At 43.6% G+C, this 22,128-nt stretch overlaps 2 protein-coding genes across 2 annotated transcripts in view; one reads left to right on the forward strand and one right to left on the reverse strand.

Moving 5' to 3' along the window:
* MAP2 (microtubule associated protein 2) overlaps window positions 1–20,181 on the reverse strand; it is a 232,804-nt gene extending 212,623 nt beyond the window's left edge. Inside the window, exon 1 of the mRNA XM_053982442.1 lies at window positions 20,095–20,181. The gene's annotated coding sequence lies outside the window, so the exon portion shown is untranslated. The remainder of the gene's footprint in view (window positions 1–20,094) is intronic.
* Window positions 19,166–20,391, forward strand: LOC128809984 (cuticle collagen 40-like). Its single transcript, XM_053982446.1, has 2 exons — window positions 19,166–19,560; window positions 19,645–20,391. The coding sequence occupies exon 2, from the start codon at window positions 19,753–19,755 to the stop codon at window positions 20,389–20,391; it is 639 nt and encodes a 212-aa protein (XP_053838421.1). The 5' UTR covers window positions 19,166–19,560; window positions 19,645–19,752.
* The last annotated feature ends 1,737 nt before the right edge of the window (window positions 20,392–22,128 follow it).

Raw genomic sequence — 22,128 nt, forward strand, 5'->3', positions numbered from 1 at the left:
GTTCAAGCATGCCTTTCCTCTCTAGATCCCTGGCATCAACATAGTTCTCCCTGCATATTTAGGAGCCAACTTCAGAGCAGACTGAAACCTGTGTTTTTTACAATACACATACAATTTTAAAATTTGTACCCATAGATTTTCTCCTAACACAGGTTGTTCTGAGCAAAGTTTTGCCCCCAAGGCTTGACAGCTATGAGGACAGTGCCACAGCTGGGTATGCACTGCTTGAAGAGCAGGAAAGGGAATAACCACACTTCAGGTGTTAATCCTGCAACAGTCTACAAGCACAGGCTCCTTGTTATCCCTAAAGAACAGGCTGGCATTGATGCCACAAGATACCTGGTTTTTGTTAAAGGAGAAGGACCTCAATCACAACTGGGAAAAAACACCCAAAACCAGATTTTGTCTTTGACTGGAAAATGCCAAAATGAAACTTTGATATAGTAACTAAAGATTATCTAATGTCCAACAATTAGTAATTCAGGTGCAGATTTCACTTATACCTAGAGAGTAAATCCTGATTGATGTTAGAGCAGGTGACCTTCCATTGACACATCAAGATTTATAAAGCATGTTGTTTTACTGCAAAATAGCTCTTGTAAAAAGGTTTCCAGAGATTACAGTCCAGGCTTAACTGTTGAACTATCAAGTCCATAGAATACCATATAAAGAAAGAGTGAATAGAAATGTCATTTATCTTTGAAACACTGCAGTTTCAGACCCAGCACAAACTAATCTCTCTCTCTCTCTGCTGCTTCAATGAGTACAGAACAAAACCCACGTGAATGCTCACCTGCATGCATATTCACATACCTATGTTTTTAGATTAATTTGCCAGCTTATGTTCATGGTCTAAACAGGTAGGAAGTCTCCCTCATCCTTCCCAAAAGTCACCACACAAGTTACATGTGATAATGTGCAAGTGACACTGAAGGATCTGCACTTTCTCCCTTTAAAAAAAGATCTAAAGCTGGCAGGCCATTAATTTCGTTATATGTTGTCCTTGCTCTGCAAGGAATCCCTTCATAAATCCCAATGCATGAGTAATTATGCCATAATTTTTAGCAAGGTTTATATGCTGCTCACTTGCAGGACAGTCTAGAAAATTATGGAAAAATCACTGACAATCTTATCCCAGTTACTACTGTCCCTCCCACAAGCTTTGTAGAGAATAAATCAAAGCAATAGGTTTGTTAAAAAAATGGATGCTCTACTAACTTTACCAACTGAATATAAAGCAGACTTTAATTCTTCTGAGATTCTAGGTAAAGAATGTCTCAGCAGTAGACAACAACTCCCCATAATATTTAATCTGCCTTCAGAAGCTCTTTCAATGGAAGATGATAATTAATAATACCTACTTCTTTTCAGTGAATCAAACAGGCTCTAGATTACACATCATCACTTTTCTATCCTGTATTCCTGCTCTCCAATTGAATTCACAGTGAAATAGCAGACCCAATCTGATATCCAGGGTTTTACCCCTGGTAAAGTTCTGTATGACAGCTCCCTTCCTTAAGGAGAGTAAAGCTGGCAATCAAGAACCTGAGCCTCACAACCAGTGGTAACATCATCCTCTCCTGCAACAGGAAGCAGAACACAGAACCTTCCCCTTTATAGAACAAGAAACAAAACCTATTTATTCCATCTAAGGTTCTCACAGTTACAATTCATACAACCAAGCAAACGAGGAAAAAGGACTAAGGGCAGAGTTATCAATTTATACTGTAGAAATCATCTCAGCATGGCAAGTGGGGTAAAACTTAGCAATCTATTAAGATTATTTAATAGGTCTTTTCTTGTCAATTGATCATAAATATTGTTATAATATGAATGTTCATATTTCAAAAGACATGTACAGGTTATTCTGTCATTCTTTACATTTCATCATTGCTGCCATAGGAAAAACTTCCTATTTAGAGTTTTTCTGGATGTGCAGGAGATACTATCATGGCATGTGAATGTAGTATGCAGAAGGGTTTCGTGATTCAGGCACTTCAGTGCAAAACTGAATGATGTAGCATTCATTGCAGGTAAAACATGTTTCACTTGAAAACTGCCCAGGTGACAGCTCTCATGTACTGGCAATCATGTCCCTACTCTTGGCACTGTTTCTGTTTAGCACAATCCAAGTATTAGACTCCAGTAGTATTTGAATATTAAGTTCCATACAGCTCAGTGGAGTCATATATGTGCACACACAAACATGCACATGCATAAATGGTTTTATGAGTATGGATGTACAATGAAAAGTTTACTGAAATTAATAAAAGGATCAATGCTGATCAGTATGGAATATCCTTGGGGAAATTTACAGCAATTCAAATCAGTTCTGTAAGAAATTTTTAGTATCATGAGCACTTTGGGGGAAGAAAAGACTTCCTGAAGAATTTTTCTAAGCAACAGATGGCATTATGAAGCAAGAATAATTCTCTAGTAAAAAACTGAGTTGGTATAAAACTTTCACAGAAATGTAGTAATTCTCTACAAAATTGTCAGATTCAGGATTGGGCACTTGTAGAAAATCATCTTTATTTTAGTCTCTGCCCCAAATGGAAAAGAAAAATTAACTCCCTGAGTCATAGCTCAAGATTCATAAATACAGGACTTAAAGTAGACCATTATATGACTCCAGGAAACTGCAGGAAGTATCTAAGCTGCTAGCTTAGAATAAGTGACAGCATTAGCCCAGCTAGGCATTTTCCAGTATCTCAAATGACATTTTATAAAGATGCACTTTTCCATCTGACTAACAGCATGATTTCACCAATTGTCACCATAAAAAAAATCTACATGGCAAAACCAAAATTGAACAACAGCTTTCCAGTAGGGAAAAAGGAAAACAAACATCTGCTTTGCTTTTTGCTTCCCTAGTTAATAAGCTAGACAATGTGAACAAGCACTATTTTAAAGCAGCACTGCTATAATATTATTTATGTCTCTGAGCCATCAAAGTAAACATCAATGTACAGGACCATGATTAAATCACACACAAGACCACTTCATAACACTTTCTAAAAGCTAGGCTGAAAGAGGTCTTTTTCTAGATTGAAAAATTATGCCATAAAACTCAAGACCATTTACGACCACTTTAGACCATGAATGTCTGTGTGACACAACTCAGTAAGTATTTCATAACATTCCCCAGCAAAAGTAATATTGTAAACAATAATTACTACTATTAATTTGCTATAAGTTTGAAGTCTTGAAACTATTTTGTCATTAACGTTGTCGTTAACATCCCCTACACTACACAAGTCTTCTGGGGGGAAAAAAGGTAAGAGAGAAAAGAGAGAGAGAAAAAAAAAGAGGGAGAGAGAGAAAAGATGAGCCTAAAGTTGTCAGACACAAGCAGAGAGCCCTAAGCACCTTTACAGAGGCATTTATAGACCTTTACAGCATTCTCAAGAGCTGATTTAGTGTGAAAGCAGGTGCTGAAACCCCAACACGAAGAATAACAAACACCACAGTCACTCAGCTTCCAGATGGGAATGAGTCCCAGCCTGCTTCCCCAGGCCCATTCCAACCTAAACTCTCCCTACTGCTTCATACATGCTCACACCTCCAGCAAGTTCCACACAGTGTTAGAACTAACTCCAGCTCCCTGACAAAAATGAGGTTATCGTGCCTGTGTTGCTACTTCAAATGTTTCTGCAAAATACTTTTCTTTCAGGGACTAAGCCAAGCCCAGAAGAGACAAAGTAAAGATTCCTAGCTAAGGCAAGCCACCTTGCAACCCAATTCCCAGAGCTCTTTAGCACTTTGGCAGGCCCATGGAAACCCCCACCAAGGCAAGACATCTCAGGACTTATCCATTCCCACTCTGCAAAATGCACAGAAAATACAGAAAGACCCATTCCACAACCTTCTGCTCATTTTAATACCAATGCATTCCTGGAGCAGGAACTCTGTACATTTAGAATTACAGGTCTTCATCAGATTTACACACCATTAGCAGCAGGACTCCTGGGGAAAAAGAATTCGTGTTCTGTTTTTTGTCCCAACTTTGGAGAGCACCAACACAATACATTAATTGCTAATCATCTCCTCCCTCATTCACTGCTCAAACACTGAAAAAACCTGCATATTCCCAAAACCAAAGCTGCCTGCTTCAGACATTGTCTAAAGGAAGGACCCTAGTTATGCCTAATTTAGGATTTACATCTTAATTTCAACTTCAAGACAGCTGGGCTTTTCTCAAGGGAAAACCAAGAGCAGCACAGCAAATCCTTCAGGCACACTCCCCCTGCTTTTCTTTCCAAGTTGTTGCTGTGGGGTTTTCACTGGTTGAAGACACATCAACACACGGCAAAAGGATATTTTTGCCTCTCTGGGAAGCAAACCATTAGGGTAAGGACTGCCTAACCTGGGGCAGTAGCTTTCAAGAACTGCAAAGATTTATTTTTCCTCTCCTGAAGGTAAAATAAATGCCATATAGCCTTTCAGATTCAGAGAGACAAGAAAATGAAAAGACTTACTGACCAACTTGATCCACTCTTTCAAGAGAGTTGTTCCATATTTATGTGGTTGCCCCTACCATGTGGTAGAGGACCGTTGGCTTGTTTTTAATAAAATATAAACACTTCAGTTGCATAATGGAAGTTTAGATTGTCTTTAACAAGGATCACAGCTGTAGAACCAACCCCACAGGATGTGGACTTAAAAACTGAAGCAATACATAAAGCAAGGTTTTTAGGTGGGTTCCTCAGAACTCGCTGCATTAAAGTCACAATAAACTTTGACATCAATGCTAACAAGTAATTAAATTGGTGTTCCATTTGTGTTTTCAAGTTGTGCTTACAAACATTTTAACGTGAAACTGACAGAGATAGATACACTCTCTGCAAAGAAGCTGCTCAAAAGAATAGACAGGATAAAAGCCAGCAAGGCTGTCATTATTGTATCAACTTCATGAGAATGAAAGTAATGAACAACCTATTTAAGCTTCCTGAAGATGCTCCAAAGTGTTCGTAAGGAAGGCAACCTGCAGGGGCAACAGCCCCTGGACTAGCAAAGTTTCTTTGGCATGTGTTATTCTCCCAAGGTGGCTAAAAACCTTCCAAGGCTGGGCAATGAGATACAAGGCAGTATCAATCAGCCCTGGATCCAGCAAAAACCAGGAGATCTGGGCCACTTATTTGTCACAGCTGAGACAGCCACAATACACAGAGTATGAGCATACAACTTCAGATAGCATCAGCCCATAAACAGTAACACCTCACCACTTCAGAAGGCTGTCCTTCAGCCCAGCCTTTTCTACCCCTCCTGTTCATGCAGTGCACCTGTGTGCCCTCTGCTCCCTTTGGTGGTTGCTCAGTGCACCTGGGCACTCCATGGCTCATTGCTGTCAATGCTGCTCACCTGCTTCTCACAGCTGTCCCATGGGGGATGAGGCTGGGCTGCAGCCCCACTGCCAATCACCACAGCCTGTGTGCCACAGCACAGCCCCACTGCCAATCACCACAGCCTGTGTGCCACAGCACAGCCCCACTGCCAATCACCACAGCCTGTGTGCCACAGCACAGCCCCACTGCCAGTCACCACACACTGTGTGCCTACACTTATTCACAGAGCAGCTCCCTCAAGAAAAGGCATCTCCCAGAGCAGCTGTGAGACAGCCAAAACACACCCACGCACCTCAGTACTACCACGCCTCTTTTTACCTGCTGGAGTAAGCAGGTGAGTATTGAGGATGTAGGAGGGAGAGCAGTTTCCTCTTGCTCACTTCTGGGCAACCACACAGGGTCAGCCTGAATTCCTGACCCCCACACACCACCCACTGCTGCCAAGTGGTCAACAACACAAAAAATGGTGCTGTGTACTGTTCTGCCCAGATATCTATTTTCCTACTAATATTCTTATAATTCACCTGAAAAGTTTATAACGTTGAGCCTGCCTTTTTTGGACTGCAGGCACTTTGATGGTGAAACACAAAACAAAATTAAATGTAGGTAAAACGTAAGTGTAAGATACTGAGCCAGGCTTATACAAATCACAGTGCAAAGCACAGTTCTATTCTACTGATAGTCTAAGGAACCTTTATCTGTTGCACACATGAATATTCAGAGGGAAGTACCTAACGCCAGCTGCCCTAAGGAAGTAGAATAATGTCACTTGCACATTACTGCCATTGCTCACAGCTCTGCCATCTCTAGCCCACCTGTCACACCCTGGGTGGCTTTGTGCCTCTGACTGGAGTGCATGGGTTACTTTGTCAGTCACCTAGAAAAGACCACCCTAGCATTTGAGCCCTAACATTTCAAGTAGCTCTAATTCAGCTTTCAGCTCAGTTCTTTGTCCTCTAAAAATAACTCATGTTTAATTGCAACTGGCTACACTTTTCTAATTCTTTGTGACCCCAAACCTCTAAATCTATTACCCAGAGACAGCCAAAGTAATCCTTAATGAAGGTGTGGGTACAATGCAGCATGCTAGGGGCCATCTGGTTGCCAGGTGGTTCCTGGCTTAGCTTTTCTTCACAATACACATCACTCCTCCTTCCCTAATTCCAAGGAAGGCAATTTCTACCTCAGGAAAGTCCCTCATTAAAGACACAGACAAGGGCTTTATTGCAAGCAAGTCATCTGCAGCACAGCAAAGTTCAGAGCCCACAGCAGAAAGCCTAGAAGGGCTGTTTATTACCACACATATGTCCCTATGACTATCACTGAAAGACTGTGCCAGGACTATTTCTGACTGTTAATAGGAAGTGCAACATTTTCACTGTGACCCTATGCTTTGTGTCCTTCACCAAAAAAAAAAAAAAAAATCACTTCCAAGGTAAGAGCAGTTTTTATAATAATACCATTTATACAGAAAACAGGTGATTTAAAATGTACTAAGCAAGACTGACAACCAGGGTAATTTGATTTCTTTCAGGGAGCAACACAACCTATCAGTGTGGTTAGATCCTGTGAACTTTATTTTCAAAATGGACTTTGTATTAACAACATGGACTTGAGAGTCCTATGGGCCCATTCAACAACTGCTTGACCCGTAGGGGAACGTGGACTACCCATGACAAAGTGCAACCCCACAAATTAAAAAAATCAGCCATCTGTTTGGACATATAGGCTGGCCCATTATCAGTCTTTATGGAGCCAGGTACTCCAAGGGCTGCAAAAGCAGACAAAAAACAACACTGAACGTCTGAATGTCTTTCACACGTTCACCTGTATGGTGAAACCAGGACAGGGTGGAAGTAAAAATACACATGGAAAAGGTATCAATCATAACATGAACGTATTTCAACCCACCAAATTCAGGAAAATGTGTAACATCGGTTTGCCACATCTCTAGAGTTTAAAGTGTTAAGTTTACACATCACTGTTTTCAGCAAAACCCAAAAGCTAGGGTGAAGTAGTAAAGTATATGTGCCATTTCAACTCCTTAGCATTTTACAATTTTCTCCTTCACTCGCAGGAGTTTGCCCAGGTTCTCCACAAGATAACATGACTTCACAAGAACTTATTTTCCCCATGAACAGGCAGACAGATCACAACACCCAAAAACTGGTAACCATCTTTCCCATGAATGGAGACAGTGATTTAACAGACAGATCCTTGGGAAGCAACTTAAAATTACAAGGGAATGTTTCTGCCTATGGACAGGAACTGAAAATAAGCAATATAGAAAAGAGTTAATGGTTTTGTGTAATTTCAGCTTGAGAGGACAACTTTCAAATCAGGATTATTGCAGGAGCATGCATCACAAGAAGCAATCAGAACAATGCAGACGGTCAGCAGGATACAGTTTATCTTGGTCTTGCTTCTTCCCTTCCCCGGGTAAATCCTGCCATGTGTAGGGAGCAGGGATGTGGTGCTGCTTTTGCCGGTGCTGCCAGGCTCTTCTGTGATACCATAAGGCAAGCCTTTCCATCTAGGTGGTTGATTGGGCTGGTAAACACTCAGAAAAGCACTCAATAAATCCACATGCCCCTCCACGGCAGCTTGTTTTCTCACCGCTGCCCATCGATCGTGCGGATTGGGGTGGAAAAGATCAGGCTGCCCCCAGGATCAAAAGGATCAGGGGGTAAAGGAACCATTCTCCCGTTCACCTTCCAGAGCCCCGACAAGCTCATGATCAGAGCGTTGTGTTTCACTCGACGGCGGCGCAGAAGGGGCTGCTGTGACTGTCGAGGTGACACAAGCATCCTTCTTTTCCCGATCTCCAGGTGCTGCGTGTGCCATGAGCACCTCAAACACTGCCCACCACGCACACAAAAGTTCTGCCAGCGCTCTGTCGCCCCACGTAAGCTGGTACCACAGAGCGTCCCCTGAGGCATCCCGTGTCTGAGGGTCGGAAACATTGGTGCTATTTAGAGTCAGATCACAGTCTTTAGCCCATAACAAGCATCTGTTCAAACCTGTAGATTCAATTTTCCTGACGTGTTTTTTCAAAATCAGTTGCATTGTCTTTGGGATGTCTTTTTGTTCCTGGGAGACATCACTCCCCATAGTTCTTGGCTGCTTACCCTCCGTCCCACAGAAAGGTCAGCTGGCAGCATGGGCTTAATTTCAACCCCTGGGCTTTGTTTCAGCTGAGCATCATCACCAATGCAGCCACTAGCTGCCTGTCTAAGTCCCTGTCTGTCTGCCATTTGTGACAACTAATTGCACGGACTCAAGAGCACTTGTCCACCAGGCTCCTCTCTGCAGAGCATCTGCCACATCACATCTCGTCCCGCCAAGGTCAGGTGGAGACAAGTTTCTCTCTGCCATGCTGCCATGGCGTTCGGCAGGTGCGTCTCACAGCCTGTAGCTCAGTTCCACCTTGTCTCTCTTCAGGCCAAATCCAGAAAATATTTATTTGCTTACTTGCAGTAGTCAGTTCTCAGGAACGTTTCAGATTGGTTATGTACAAGTAACAGGGTCAGTGGCGTGCATAGAAAAATTGTGTCAGTATTTCTCAAACATGACAGGGAAAACTCATTTTTACAGCAAAGACAAAAGCCCTTGTGACTCCTCCAGTGCATGGAAAAGCAGTCTGTGCTGGGGAACTCTGCAGAGTCAGGATGGTCCTACTGTGCTTCGGAATTAGCAGGTTATGAAATGGAAACAGCCGCTGCTCAGAGACACACAGGGCAAAAATGCCTACCCTGCCCAGTAGCCAGGAATCTGCTTTGCTGCTCTTGGGCACCCAAGTATCCTGAAGAGCCACTGCCCCATCAGTCCTCAGCACAGTCCATAGGCACCCCAGGCCTTCACTGCCTGTGGGGATATGACAGGCCCTGATCGATTTATTGGTGGATACAGAGACAAAGCCAAAAATTTGCCCAGAAAATTGCAACACGAATCATTTCCAAGCCCAGAAGGGCTTCTCCAGTTCTACTCTGGATCGGGACCTAAGCAAACAGGAAAACCTAAAACCAAAACCAACAGTGCACATGTGATGGACACACCAGCAGCTTCCACCACTATCCCACTAAGCTCATATGCACTGCTCATCCCACAGTTGTCTTGCCCATGATCCCAAGCTCCTCAGAAAACAAGCAACATCTCGTTTCAAAACAAAATCCAGCAGAAGAATATCACATGTTCTTTCCTCATGGTTTCTTCGTTACGCAGAGCTCTGCCCAGAGCTATGTCTCAATACAAAATGAGTGACTAAACTGAAAGGTAACAAACTGAAAGAGATAAATGCAGACAGACCTACACTGGAAGGGGAAATTGCCCAGCACCAGTGCCAGTTGTGAAGGATTTTCAAGTTCAGCTACAAAGTAAATCCATCACAGAAAGGGAAATGTTAGCAAGTGACTAGAGATACAGTACCTTTATTCTTGAGGCACACTTACTTGCTTGTTCATTTTACTATCTGTATATTTTAATATCTTTTAAAATGCAAGTTTCTGCTAGAAATTATTTTCACAAGCTTCAAAACATACTTCAAAGAGCTATCCATCTGCTTAGTGACACAGACATGGGGCAGGGCTTATTTATTAATCTAGGAGGATTACACTTCAATCTAGATCAACCTTTGCCTGCAGGTAAGAGCAGTAGGGCAGATAAATCCACTAGATTTTCCAACTGCAAAGGCATGAAAGGAACAGAATCCTAAAGAAATTTATGTCGTGCTTGGATGGCAAAAAGAGGTGAATATAAGGAGACAGCCACTTCTTTTTTATCTGTTGTTCAGCAACTGCTGGAACAGGCAAATTCTATTCCTACTGACCTGTCAGCTCTGAACCTACCTCTAACAGCTGAAACAAGTCTCCACAGCTAGTTTTTCAAGTGAAAATATAGCACATTTCTCTGATCTCTTTTTTCCTGCCTTTTTAATGTGCCCACAGATCACTGTCTCACTGGAGGAAAGCTCATTTTTCACTTACCTTCCCTCTCCCTTAGGCAAGCAAGAAAAAGGCACCAAAACACTGCTACAGAAAACACAAACACACAGTAGAGGTAAAACATTCATTCTCTCCCCATCCCAGGATACAGACAACTCACTTATTCCACTGCACACTGGAATAAGCAGTGTCATTGAGACTGATCTTGCAATAACTTAAAATGCAGAAGAAAATTCCATGCTCTTCAGAAAAAAATAAAAATTACCGTTTCTATCCATATATAAAACAAATTAGAAACAAAAATAACTCAAATCTCCCAAGTAACTGAAACTTCTGTACTTAAATTCACATGAGTTTGGCAGAGCAGTAAGGGCAGATCACCTGGTTCCAACCACAGAGGTATTTCAGAGTAAAGCCCCATAATGCCAAACCTGCAATACAGTGTCTGCAAGGAAGTCTTTCTGACCCTGATAGTAAATATGGATTCATGTCCTGAAGTATGAAATATATTCATTTTACCCAATATTTTTTCCAAGTATTTATTCCCTTCTCCTGCTTGTAATAGGTGGTAAAAGAATTCAGTCCTAAAATGCTTAATTTAAAGGGTAAAGAAGTTACTTTAAGTACAGCTTGTACATTTCACCAAGTTGCTCTGTTCCCATCACTGGAATAAAACAGAAAATTCATTACACCACCCAAAGAAAAGGAGTATCTGCCCTTAAAACAGCCAGTAGCATTTTTATCTGCTGGCTCAGAGAGGTACACACTTTTCACCAATTAAATATTGTCATTGTCAGCATCTTTTAAAAAAAATTAATTACAGTCAAGGACTACTCTCTCATAAATAGCAGTGTACAAATCCATTTGTGCTAGAAAACAAAAAGTAGAATCAAGTTCATAAAAAGATTTCAAAGCTTTGAATGAGGCATTGTTTCAGCAGATATTACTGACTTACTATAAGGGTCATAAAGCTTGAACTTACAATACAGGGCTCAAAGACTTAGTCCAGATGAATCAAAGGACAGAAGTCCCCATAATTATAGCTGCTCAGTGCACATCCAGCAGCACTGGCAGCACTTCCACAAGTCAGCACCCAGCCAAAGGTCAGTCTCTGAACAGACTCAGGGCTGGCTGGCAGGAAAGGCCTGATTGACTGTGCCTATGGCGACTGAATGTGCCTATTGGTGATTACAGGTAATGATGCAGGTCAGTGCTGGCATCCTGATACCAGCATTACCATCTAAATAAACACACATTCCAGCATCTGAAGTATCAGTATCATAAAGAAGGTAAAATGAGAAACGTGTTTCTAATTTTCAAGCGCCTGTAATTATCAATTAGAACTTTGCAACAAATTATTAATTCCATTTATTGCTAAGAGTGATGCTGGAAGCGTACAGTGGACCAAAACAAGTGAAGGAAAAAAAAAAGCCTATGTGAATTCAGCTTTTTTTTGCTCAGAGAAGAGTACTAAAGGTCACTCTAAGTGCATACAGTTTGACTGGTTTTTTTCCCCAAATGCATTCCACAAAAAACGTTCTCAACCATTTCTATTGAAATGGACATTTAGAAGAATTTTTAGTACTGCATTAAAAATACTCCTAATGTTTTATGCAACACTAGTAGCACACCATTAAAAATTATCTAAAATAAAAGACTATAAGTATTATCTATAAATCACCTCTGCTATTTTGCTATTTTTGGCAACCTGTGGAGTATAAAACTGTATCTATATTAATTTGCAGTAATACAAAATACCTTTTATTGAAAGTTTAAACATAAATTTATTATATACTGTAAGAGACAGCAGGTGGGTAACAAGGAATGCTTAGCTTCAATATTCTGCTGAGTTTTATTCAGAAGCACAACCAACTCTCTACAGCCTGAAAGCTTAACTTTGCAGAACAACATGGAATGAAAGCTTATTTACCACACTCTATCCTGTGCTCTTCGGAATGAATCAGGTTATTAAGCATTGCACACACACACAGGGGTTTGTTTGATTTTCTTTTTTTTTTTTTTTTTTTAATTACTCTTGTTGGAGGTTAGGATTTTTTCTTTTTTTTTTTTTTTTTTTTTTCTCCTTTCTCTCAGGGACTTTTGTCCTATTTGTTGCCTAAGAGATAACAACAATTGCTACTTAAGAGGCAAAAGAAGTGGCCAAGGTAGGGGACAGGGTGCAGCTGGGTACTCTTAGCTGGGAGTTTTTTCTCTTGGGAAGGGCAAAGACACAGCGAGATTTTGGCTGGGGGGTGAGGTGCTGGGCTCAGCTCCTCACTCTCAGATCAGAGGAGAACGGTCAAGTTGCTGCTACCAGGGGGAGAATTCACTGCCACCCTGCCACTGCCCAGCCCCTGCCCAGCCCCACTGTCACTGCCCAGCCCTGACTGTCACTGCCCAGCCCCACTGCCACTGCCCAGCCCCACTGCCCAGCCCCAGCTGCCACTGCCCAGCCCCACTGCCACTGCCCAGCCCTGCTGCCTTCTGCCTCTGCTTTGGGCTCTTTCATTGCACTTCAACCCAGCATCCTGTGCCCACCAGTACACCCCACAGCTGCTGCTACAGCTGCGGGGTTTCTGCTATGTTTTATTTGCCACTCTGGGGTGTGCCTGCCTCTGTTGTTCCTGCTCCAGCTCATTTCACCATCCAGAGGGGCACCGGGACCGGTTCCCCATGGGTTTGTAAAGGAAGTGCCTTTTCCATCTCTCCCGCCGGTTCTCTGGCCATTAACCACGAGAGCAAAAGACAGCTTCCTTCTGCCTGATTTATATGTTTCTTTGTCATTTTCCTGGAAGAGATTTTTTTTATAGGACATCAAATCAATAGATAGAGGATGGGCACATCCTTCCAGACACACTTAGCCACAACCCTGAATACCTAGGTCTACTCTGGACTCCTGGCAACACAGACACTGACTCCAGGTATGTTCTGAGCATGCTGTGAACAACCTTTGGTGCAAACACTGCCCTAACAGCGCAAATCACAAACTCTGATACAAATCTGGAGGAGCTGACACTCTTATGTCAGAAATATCCCTTCTATTCTTGTGGCTACCCCCCTGCACTACGTATTTTGTAATACAGGGAGCAGGGGAGCACTGAAGGAGGACAGGCTATCCAAGCAGCTCAGGGCCATCACAGCTGCCTTTATCTCTGATGCCCACCCACCCCAAGCTACAGGCAGACAAGAAGGATGGGATATGAACCATGGACTGACCATCCAGACCACCCCTTGAGCAAGGTCTGTTCTTTCCAAATCATCCAGCTTCACTCCTGCATGTCTCCTTTTTGAGCCCTTGGTTTGTTTGTTTTTTTTTTTTTCCCTCAGCCTCCTTGAACAACCTTCTAATTGCTGATGGAAATAAAAGTTAGTGTTAGTTTCAGCACACTCAAGGGAAGCAGACAAATGCCTACACGCATGACTAGAGTCTTGCTGTGAACAGGCAGGGCAGGCTGCCTGCCCGGCACACCCTGAAACACAGCCTGCAAGAGCAGCAGCCCAACACCTGAGAGCACATCAGGAACCAGTAGCCAGGGATATGTCAGCAGGAGTCCTCTGTCAGCAGAAACCTACACGTGAACATACAGCTGCTGGTCATCAAGCCATAGTCACAGCACTTCAAACAGAAGGAGAAGCTTTGCTGTCTGAGCGTTACCACGTGGTCAGAAGAGGAAGGGATGCCTAGGCACACCTTAGACATCACACATCAGCTGCAAGAATCGGGCAGGGGCATTAAAAGACTGTGGAGTCTCTTTGTCCAACAATCAGCCAGAGCACAGTAAAAGCATGTTAACATTATCAAGTATTGGCAATAGGCTCTGGCACAGCACATGTCCCTGGGTCTGGCCAAAGTCCCCATGAGGGGATCAGATCTATCTGCTCAGACCTGGTGGTCATAGAGGGGCTGCTGTGGAAAACAGAGTACCTTGGCACGAGAAGATCTGGTTAGCTAAAACAAGCTGACCAGATTTCCAGCTAACCAGAATTCAAATCCACACTTGAATCCTCCTTAAAATCAAAGGGTCTTTAACACACACTTTCAGCCCTTTTCACAGCAGAAAAAAAATGCTTTCTTCACAGTCCCTCTCAGACTCTGAGCCTTCCCAGAGAAAAGCGTGTGCTTGCACTTAATGTTTGGCACCTTGCAATTGCACTTGCTGCACAAGCTATTCAGACACCTTCAACAAAAAGAGAGAAACTTAGCTGTACCTCAAACTCAGCTGAGGCTACTCCAGGCACAGTCGTGGTTGAGACACGCGGGAGGAGGCCAATCCATCTCTGCTCACAGCCAGCAGATACAGGATTCTGGACCAGCAGTGAAGCACACAGGCCACTTTTGAATGTCTACAGCACTTTCTACTGTTCATCTCTGGATCAAATTTGGACCAATGCAAGAGTTTTCAAAAGCACACCCCGAACTGTGTTCAGAACTTTCATAGTAAGTTTTCATTTCCTAGCTTTGTTCATCCAAGACCAGAATCTCAGGTAAAATGGCAAGCTTTGTATAGCCAAGCAGCTGTCCTAAGAGATAATCTATGTTCCTAAAGATAAAACCGACAGTTCCTAGCTCTAAACCAGAAACCAGCCCCATCATTCTCTCCAGAAAACAAAGTGAAAACACAGGGTTAATGGAATCAATAGGTCCTATAATTAAATGCTGCCAAGTTAGCTGACACGATTGGACTACTGGGTTTGGTTTGTTTGGGGGGTTTTGTCTTGTTTATCCAGAGGTTGCATATACTTTAAATACAGCTAATTTTGCAAACAGTTATTGAAATTTAATTTAAAACTCTCTCAGGGAATAAAATGACAAGTTTCACAGAGAGGAAAGTAACTCTTCATAGACTCTACTCACTGGAAGCTACTAGAAATACTAAATGAAAGAAATCTTCCTACTTGCTGGAGGCTTGACACAAGATAATAAATATTCCTCAACTCCTCATACCCATGAGTGCCAAGTCTAAATGAAGGAGCAAAATTTGCTAAAGGACCTTAATTCTGCCTACAAATCCACAACTTAAGAATTGTCAGGTGCAAACTGATTGTTTCCCTGATGGCAAAAAGTACCCCAGATTTTCAATATTCAGAAAACAGAGCTGTAAATGGCATTGTCTCTTTCCAGATGGTGCAAGTCAGGTACAGATTCAATGAACTCATCACATTTTCTAATTTTCACCACTCAACCCTGCTGGTTGTAATAAGGCCATTGTCTCCCTTATACTATATGAAACACATATATTTTATCTGGAAGCATCATGTGCTAAAATAAATAAATTGTTTTTGTGGTGTAATAAAGTCTCATTACATCACAGAAAGTTAGAAAAACATGTACTTTAAAAAGACTAAAAGAGAAAGAGCATACCATAACACTGGTCAAGCCTATCAACCAGCACTAACCTGTTTCACAGACTGCAGAAAACAAAGATAATTGACCAAGCCACACCTTTTCACCACAATTCCTTTCAAACTGGCATCGTAACAAAGATGCAGGATACTGAGTACAAACACTAACGCTCTGAAGCTGATGTCTGTTATCCCTTTCTGCCACCTCCCCAGTCAAGACAAAAGAACAAAGATCAGTTTCATCTGTGAGACTGCTGTAGGGAAAAACGGCAGTGAGTGTAAAACCATAAGGATTAGCTCATCTTTTCGCCTTAATAAAACAGCAAACAATTAGTGTTAAAGTAAAATGGGTCAATCAAGACCTCAAATCCTCTTAACAGCTAGTACAGTAACCCATGTGGCCACAACAATCCAAATTAACCCCATGGATACATCAATTCTTTCCTCTGATACCTAGAAAGCAATTACAAATGTCACATTGAACGTCCCTCTAAAACACCCATGTATAGTTTAGAAGCATAACCTGCTATTAAACCTTCCCATGAAATGAAAGCTTTTTCCTTTACTGAGGCAGGCAGCTTAAACTGTCTCTGTTTTCCAGCACCAATCCTCTAAATCAGCTCCACCCCATGGAAATAAGTCTCATGCTGTTTTTCCTTATTAACCAAGATGCAGTACAGAACTGTTGCTAATGAGCACACCTGTACATGAAGCGGAAGGATGGAAGAAAAAGCACCAACCTTAAATATGTCAAGACCCACCCATACTCTGTCTTAGCGTGTGCACGTGTGTTTGGGAAGAGATAAGCCACGTCATGGTATCAGAGAACACTGCACATTTCCAGGCTTTCTCTGGAAGTAATTGGTATCTCTAAATATCATCAAGGGGTTTACAACACTGAGCCCACGTACCAGGAATTTATCCTCTTTCTCTTTTCATAAAAAACATTCTCTTTTCTGTAAAAAATATGCTTATTTTTTAAACATGCCTAAAGCTGACTTTCAAGCACACTTAAGCATGTGTTTGAACTGAATAAATACAGATGGACCAAAACAAGCGTCCTTGAGTCTTAAGGAACAATTCTACATATCAAGCACATGCATGCTTTTATTTCTTCATCAAGTGCACACATGGACTTAAAGACAGCCCAAACCCCAAAATATCTAGATCATCAGATAACTCAGTTTAGAAAGGACCTTGGGAAGTTACCTAGTCTTAGGACCACTATTAGACCTTTCCAAATTTCTGGTAATCTTTGTGTGTATTTTAAGTGCAACACTCCCTAATCCCTTCCTAGTTAAGGCTTCAGTTCAGCTTGCAGTGTCCAGCAGCCAGAAATGCCTTTTCTGAAACCCAAATAAAGCCAAGGGGTAGATTTTTTTTTTCTTTGACTGTGAGCCAGAAGTTTTACCAGATCAGTTCTCAGCACAGCCACTGCCTGCACTGTAGGTGAAAGATCTGTAAGGAACTCAGGCTTCAGGCACCAGTAGAGCTTTTATTTTCCTTTCTTAAGCTGATTATCATTTGTCCCACCATGGCAGATCAGATTTTCCTTCATCTGCTGCAGATATGTTACAAGCTCTGTTGTACCTTGTGCCTTTGTAGAGACATTAGTAATCAAAAGGCGACTGTCGGAAAGCCTCTGTCCTAAAGTCCTCACAACCTCAATTCTTTTTGACTTCTTCTTCTTCTTCTTCCAACCCCATTAAGAAAACAAACGTGTCTCCAACACACGTGCAGGACATGCCACATTGGGAGGTGAAGCTGAAAAAGCCCAGCAGAATCTGCAATGGGCCTCAGCCCTGTTTCTGGGGTTAGATATTTCTAGCAACTTCCACAGACAGTTGTTAAGTGAGCACAGTGCCAGAGTTAGAGAGGCCAGAGCCCACTCTGTCAGCACACATAGCAAATGTTTCCTCTGTGAATTTAGGTATATGGTTTAGCAAAGGGTAACTTGTACAGAAAGGCACATGATAGACTGAAAGGAAAGGTATACTTCTGGAAAAAAACATCTAGCAACAAGGGAATTCTTAACCCACAGAATGCAGCAATTCATTTAGGGACTGTTGTGATAGGATCACTCCTGCCTAGGCACAGCACCTCAGGGGTCATTAAATTACAAATATTTCTTTATTATCCACACATTAAAGAACACAGCTAAGTGGGTATGATATAACATACCATAATAATTACATCAGTCCTCTAAATCAAGGCTGCAAATGCTGCTTTACGTAACAAACTGCATTATAAGCACAATGACCTGCCCTCCAGTGTGCTAAAACTCTCCACAGAAGAAGAACAGCAACTTCTAATTCTCAGGATGACAGCTCTTTGGCTTCTCTCAAACACCCACAGGAAATGTGCAACATGGGTGCAACAAACTGAAAAGTTCCAAAAACCAAATCCTGTCCCTTGATGAGATAAGAAAAGATGAGAAGAGACAGAATTTATGGCACCATGCTCCACTGCTGAGATCGTCCTCTTCACAGAGCCCTGTGCCAGGGCTCACCTTCATGTTTCATTACCGTGCAGAATGGCCTCACAAAGCCACTGGGGTTATTTTCAGTGTGTTACTTCAGCTCACCTGTAAATGCCTGCGCTCCAGGAAACTGGTGCCACATGAAGACTGAGGTCTTGCCCACTGCTGAGTGCACCATCAGTGTCTTGCAAATGAAAGAGACACTGAGGCATTTGGTGGCTCCCAGTCCTAGGCACTAGACACACAGTTTGGGCTCCTTTGTACATTATCACGCTTTCAGAACATCAGCTGGAGAAATGAACAACCATCCACAAGCGTAACTGGACTGCCTCTACACTGAGTGAAGAGAGCTTGTAGCACGCTCAGGGGAAGTGCCCAGTCTTTCATGGTTCATGAATCACTTCTTCGTGAGCTGTGACATAACACAGGGGCAACTTCACTATGCTGTGCCCTCTCAGCACATTCTCTTCCCAAGCAAGGGCTGAGATGCTGATGCCATTCAGTCGGGAGGAAAGGGAAGGAAGCTCCAGAAAATAAATACATTCTGCAGCTGAGCCTCTTCTTGAGTCTTTCAGCTACGAGAGCTGTAGTCTAGACATCCCTGTCAGTCTAAACCAGCACAGGTGAAAAGAAGCCGGTTCTTTCATGGAGAGAAAAACAAAGGTTTGTGGAGAAAATGGGAAAAACAGAACCAAAAGAATATGTGATTCGATCTCACATGGAAGAACCCTTCTGGAAACAAAAGGGACAGGTTTTCTGAACAATAAGCAGCACAAATGCTGGACAGCAAGTGATTTTTTGAGGAAGGATGGAGTATGATTTATTGGCATGACCACAGAGACGTGACAAATTATGAAAATTGATGCTGGAGACCTAGAATAAGTAAGACTTGCAACATATGTGTGCATACATCCCGTTCTACTGCATGTTAATGCTATGTTAATTGCTATTCTGTTAATTGCTATGTTAAAATGCTATTCTCTATGCTAATGGTCACTTACAAGTGAAAACCTACACCTCTGTCTCAGGAAGAATCCTACATGAAAATCCACCAAAAACACAAGGGAATATTTTTATTCGGAGGAAAAGCGAAAGTTCCTGCTTAACCCAGGGAAATTGACCATGTTGGTATCTTTCCGTGGGGAGAGCAATTCTCCCGGCATGCGGCACACCCCCTTCTTTCCAGAAGGTGTTCCATAAAGCACATCTCATCCAAAGGGCAGGTCGGAGTGTCTCGAATGAGAACAGGACAGATCAAGGCTTATTTGGTGGCTCGGTGCAGCACCACGGCAGAGCAGCGCAGCACACGCCTACGGCTCCTACCTGCAGCCATCTGAGCCACGCACATTTTACATCATTTTCTCCTACATAAAAAGGCATTGTTCGCCGCTGAGGCTCCCGTGCACGGCTGCTTCCTCCCTGATCCATGCAATACAGGGGATCATTTTTTTAGGTGGGTTTTTTTTTCCCCCCTCCTCTCCCCGATGCAAATGAACAGCGCTTACAGCCCTCGCCTGACACAACGTTCTTTGTTCAGCCGCGCAGATCCCCTTAGAGAAGCTTAGGGGTGGGGGCAGGAGAGGACAGAGGTTCGCATCCTACGGAGGGCTCTACAGCCCGGAGATGCTCTGCGGCAGCCGCCCCCATGAAGGTAAAGCGGGCGTTACCGGGCGGCCGCCCCGCTCCATTTTCACCTCCGCGAGGTGGGGCGGCGGCGACCCGCGGAGAACTCCGCTCTGGCTGCGGGACGGAAGAGCCCAAAGAAGGGACTGAAGGACGGACGGAGGGAGGGAGGGAGGAAGGAAGGAAGGGAGCACCCTCGAGGGCCGGGGTGCCCCCAAAAAGGGCTCGCGACAGCCGCAAGGCGGGAAGCGCGCGCGGCTGCCCCCCCCCTCCGCCCCCGCACTCCACAACGGCGCCGGCCCCGCGCCCCCGCCCCGCCCGTCCCTCCTCCTCCTCCTCGGACGGGGCTCGGCACGGTGCTTACCTGAGCGCCACGGCGGCTGCCGGCACCGGCGGGCACACAGAGGACGCGGGGTACCCGGCTCAAGCCGACCCGCCCCGTCGCTCTCGGGGCTGTCGCCGGGACGCGGCCGCCTGCGCGCCGCGAGCCCCCGGGACCCGCCCCCGGCCCCGCCCCGGCCCCGCCGCCGCTCCCGCAGGGCCCCCGCGCCTGTGGAGGTGGAGGAGCGGCCCCTCGCTGCCGCCCCGCCCCGCCACGGCCCCTGCATTGCAGAGACACCGAGGCTCCGGGGCGCCCGGCCACGGGGTGTCCTGCCACTGATGGAAAACCTTACCGAAAGGCCCTCACCTGATTTCAGTTGGATCTTCCAGCGGTGCAAGTCCAGCTCAGTCTAATTCCTCCTTTTCTTCTGGCGAAAGAGAGCAAGTAGCAGTGAGATCGGTGAAAAAAACGCCTCAACGACACCCTCAGACGCCGCGCTGCTGCTCACTTCCACGCTGCTTTCCTAGGGCCGGGCTTTCCAGGCATTTCCTGGAATCGGGCAATAAAAGATATCCTATTACTTTGTCACTTATCACATTCTCGAACTGAACTGCCCCCTCAGAGTGTCCATTGCTATACTCCAAAGTCATTCCTCCCACAGTATCACTACAGCATCAGCTCACCTCACCTGTTACAGCCAGAACCATGTCATTTCAACCCACCTGTGCTGGAGATGAAAGAGTAAAATGCTGCTTTCTTACCTCTTCTGTTGCCCTAAGCAAATTTTAGTTTGTTAATAATTCATGACTGCAAAAGTCAGTCTGTCGGAATCTTAACCAAAAATGCTGAGTATGTCATGTATGTATTAGCCTGTAATAATGTTTTGAAGGTACTGTAGTTTGATTCAGTGAAGATAAATATCTTTATATTTGGGGACCTGGATTGCACACTATTAGCCATACTGCAGTGGAAAAACTTTAAACGTTCATTTCAGTTTGGTTGCATTTTGCTGCATCACTGTGAGCAGGTTATCCACATTCTTTCCCCAAATGTCACTAATTAGGCAGCCACCTTGATTTCAAGCATAATTTTCAGGAGTACTGAGCACTTGGTTTTCTTTGTGGGCTTTAGCAGGTTAACTAGAAGATTTCATGTCTGTAATTTGGGCCATATGTGTCTTAGACTGAGTGGTCAAAATGCAGTTCAGGAAAGCCTAGGTCCCGCCCTTGCGTCTGTTTCTTCATTCATAAAGAAATACCCTCAGCAACTTCTACATATATTCCATGTCAGTGTTAATGAAGTGACTTGGGGAGGCCAAGTTACTTTGTTAAGTATTTTTATGTATTTGTAAATCAGGAAAATTTCATTTAAAAAGAGTGAGGAGTACAAATATTTCTTCCAGTACTTTTCCTGAGCCCTCCTCAAGCTGTTTGAGAGAACTTCCCACCGCTGCTGTTTTCTCACATTTAGTCTGTAAATCAGTGCCATGCAAAAGGAGCAGGATTTTGCCAAAGTGACAAAGGCATCATGTTCCCTGCTTGTTACTCACCATCAGTGATGTACATCCTTCCAGAGATGCTTTCAGAGAAAATGGATTTGCTGCAGTCAGTCTTTCTCCCAGGCTGCCAGGAGGAAAGACACTGGTTCAGGGCACGTGCACCAGTGTCTGCAATACCCTGAAGACAATCCAGTGCCTTTCTCCTGCTGTTTTTTTTTTTTTTTCTGTGCCTCTCTTTGGAGGCCTAGGCATCCATGCAAAGACCTTGATGGAGTTCTCCCCACAAGCACAGGAACTTTGCCCTTCCTCTCACCACCTAGATAACACGAATGCAGGCTTAACATAAACCCTAATCAGAAGCAGCCCTGAGAGGGAATGAGCAGTTGACTTGATCAAGAAGAAAAAGTTAAACTTCATCCAAATGGAAATTAGATCAATTTAAAGCTTACAATATTAAAAAAAAAATTCTATACTTTCACTGGAAACAAATACTGCAACGGGTATCATGGAAAAGATGAAAAGATGTCTTAATGGAAAGACTCTTGTACAATACACTGTGCACTGTCCATAAACATTCC

Source organism: Vidua macroura, chromosome 7 (assembly GCF_024509145.1).
Source record: "Vidua macroura isolate BioBank_ID:100142 chromosome 7, ASM2450914v1, whole genome shotgun sequence".
NCBI classification, from domain to species: domain Eukaryota; kingdom Metazoa; phylum Chordata; class Aves; order Passeriformes; family Viduidae; genus Vidua; species Vidua macroura.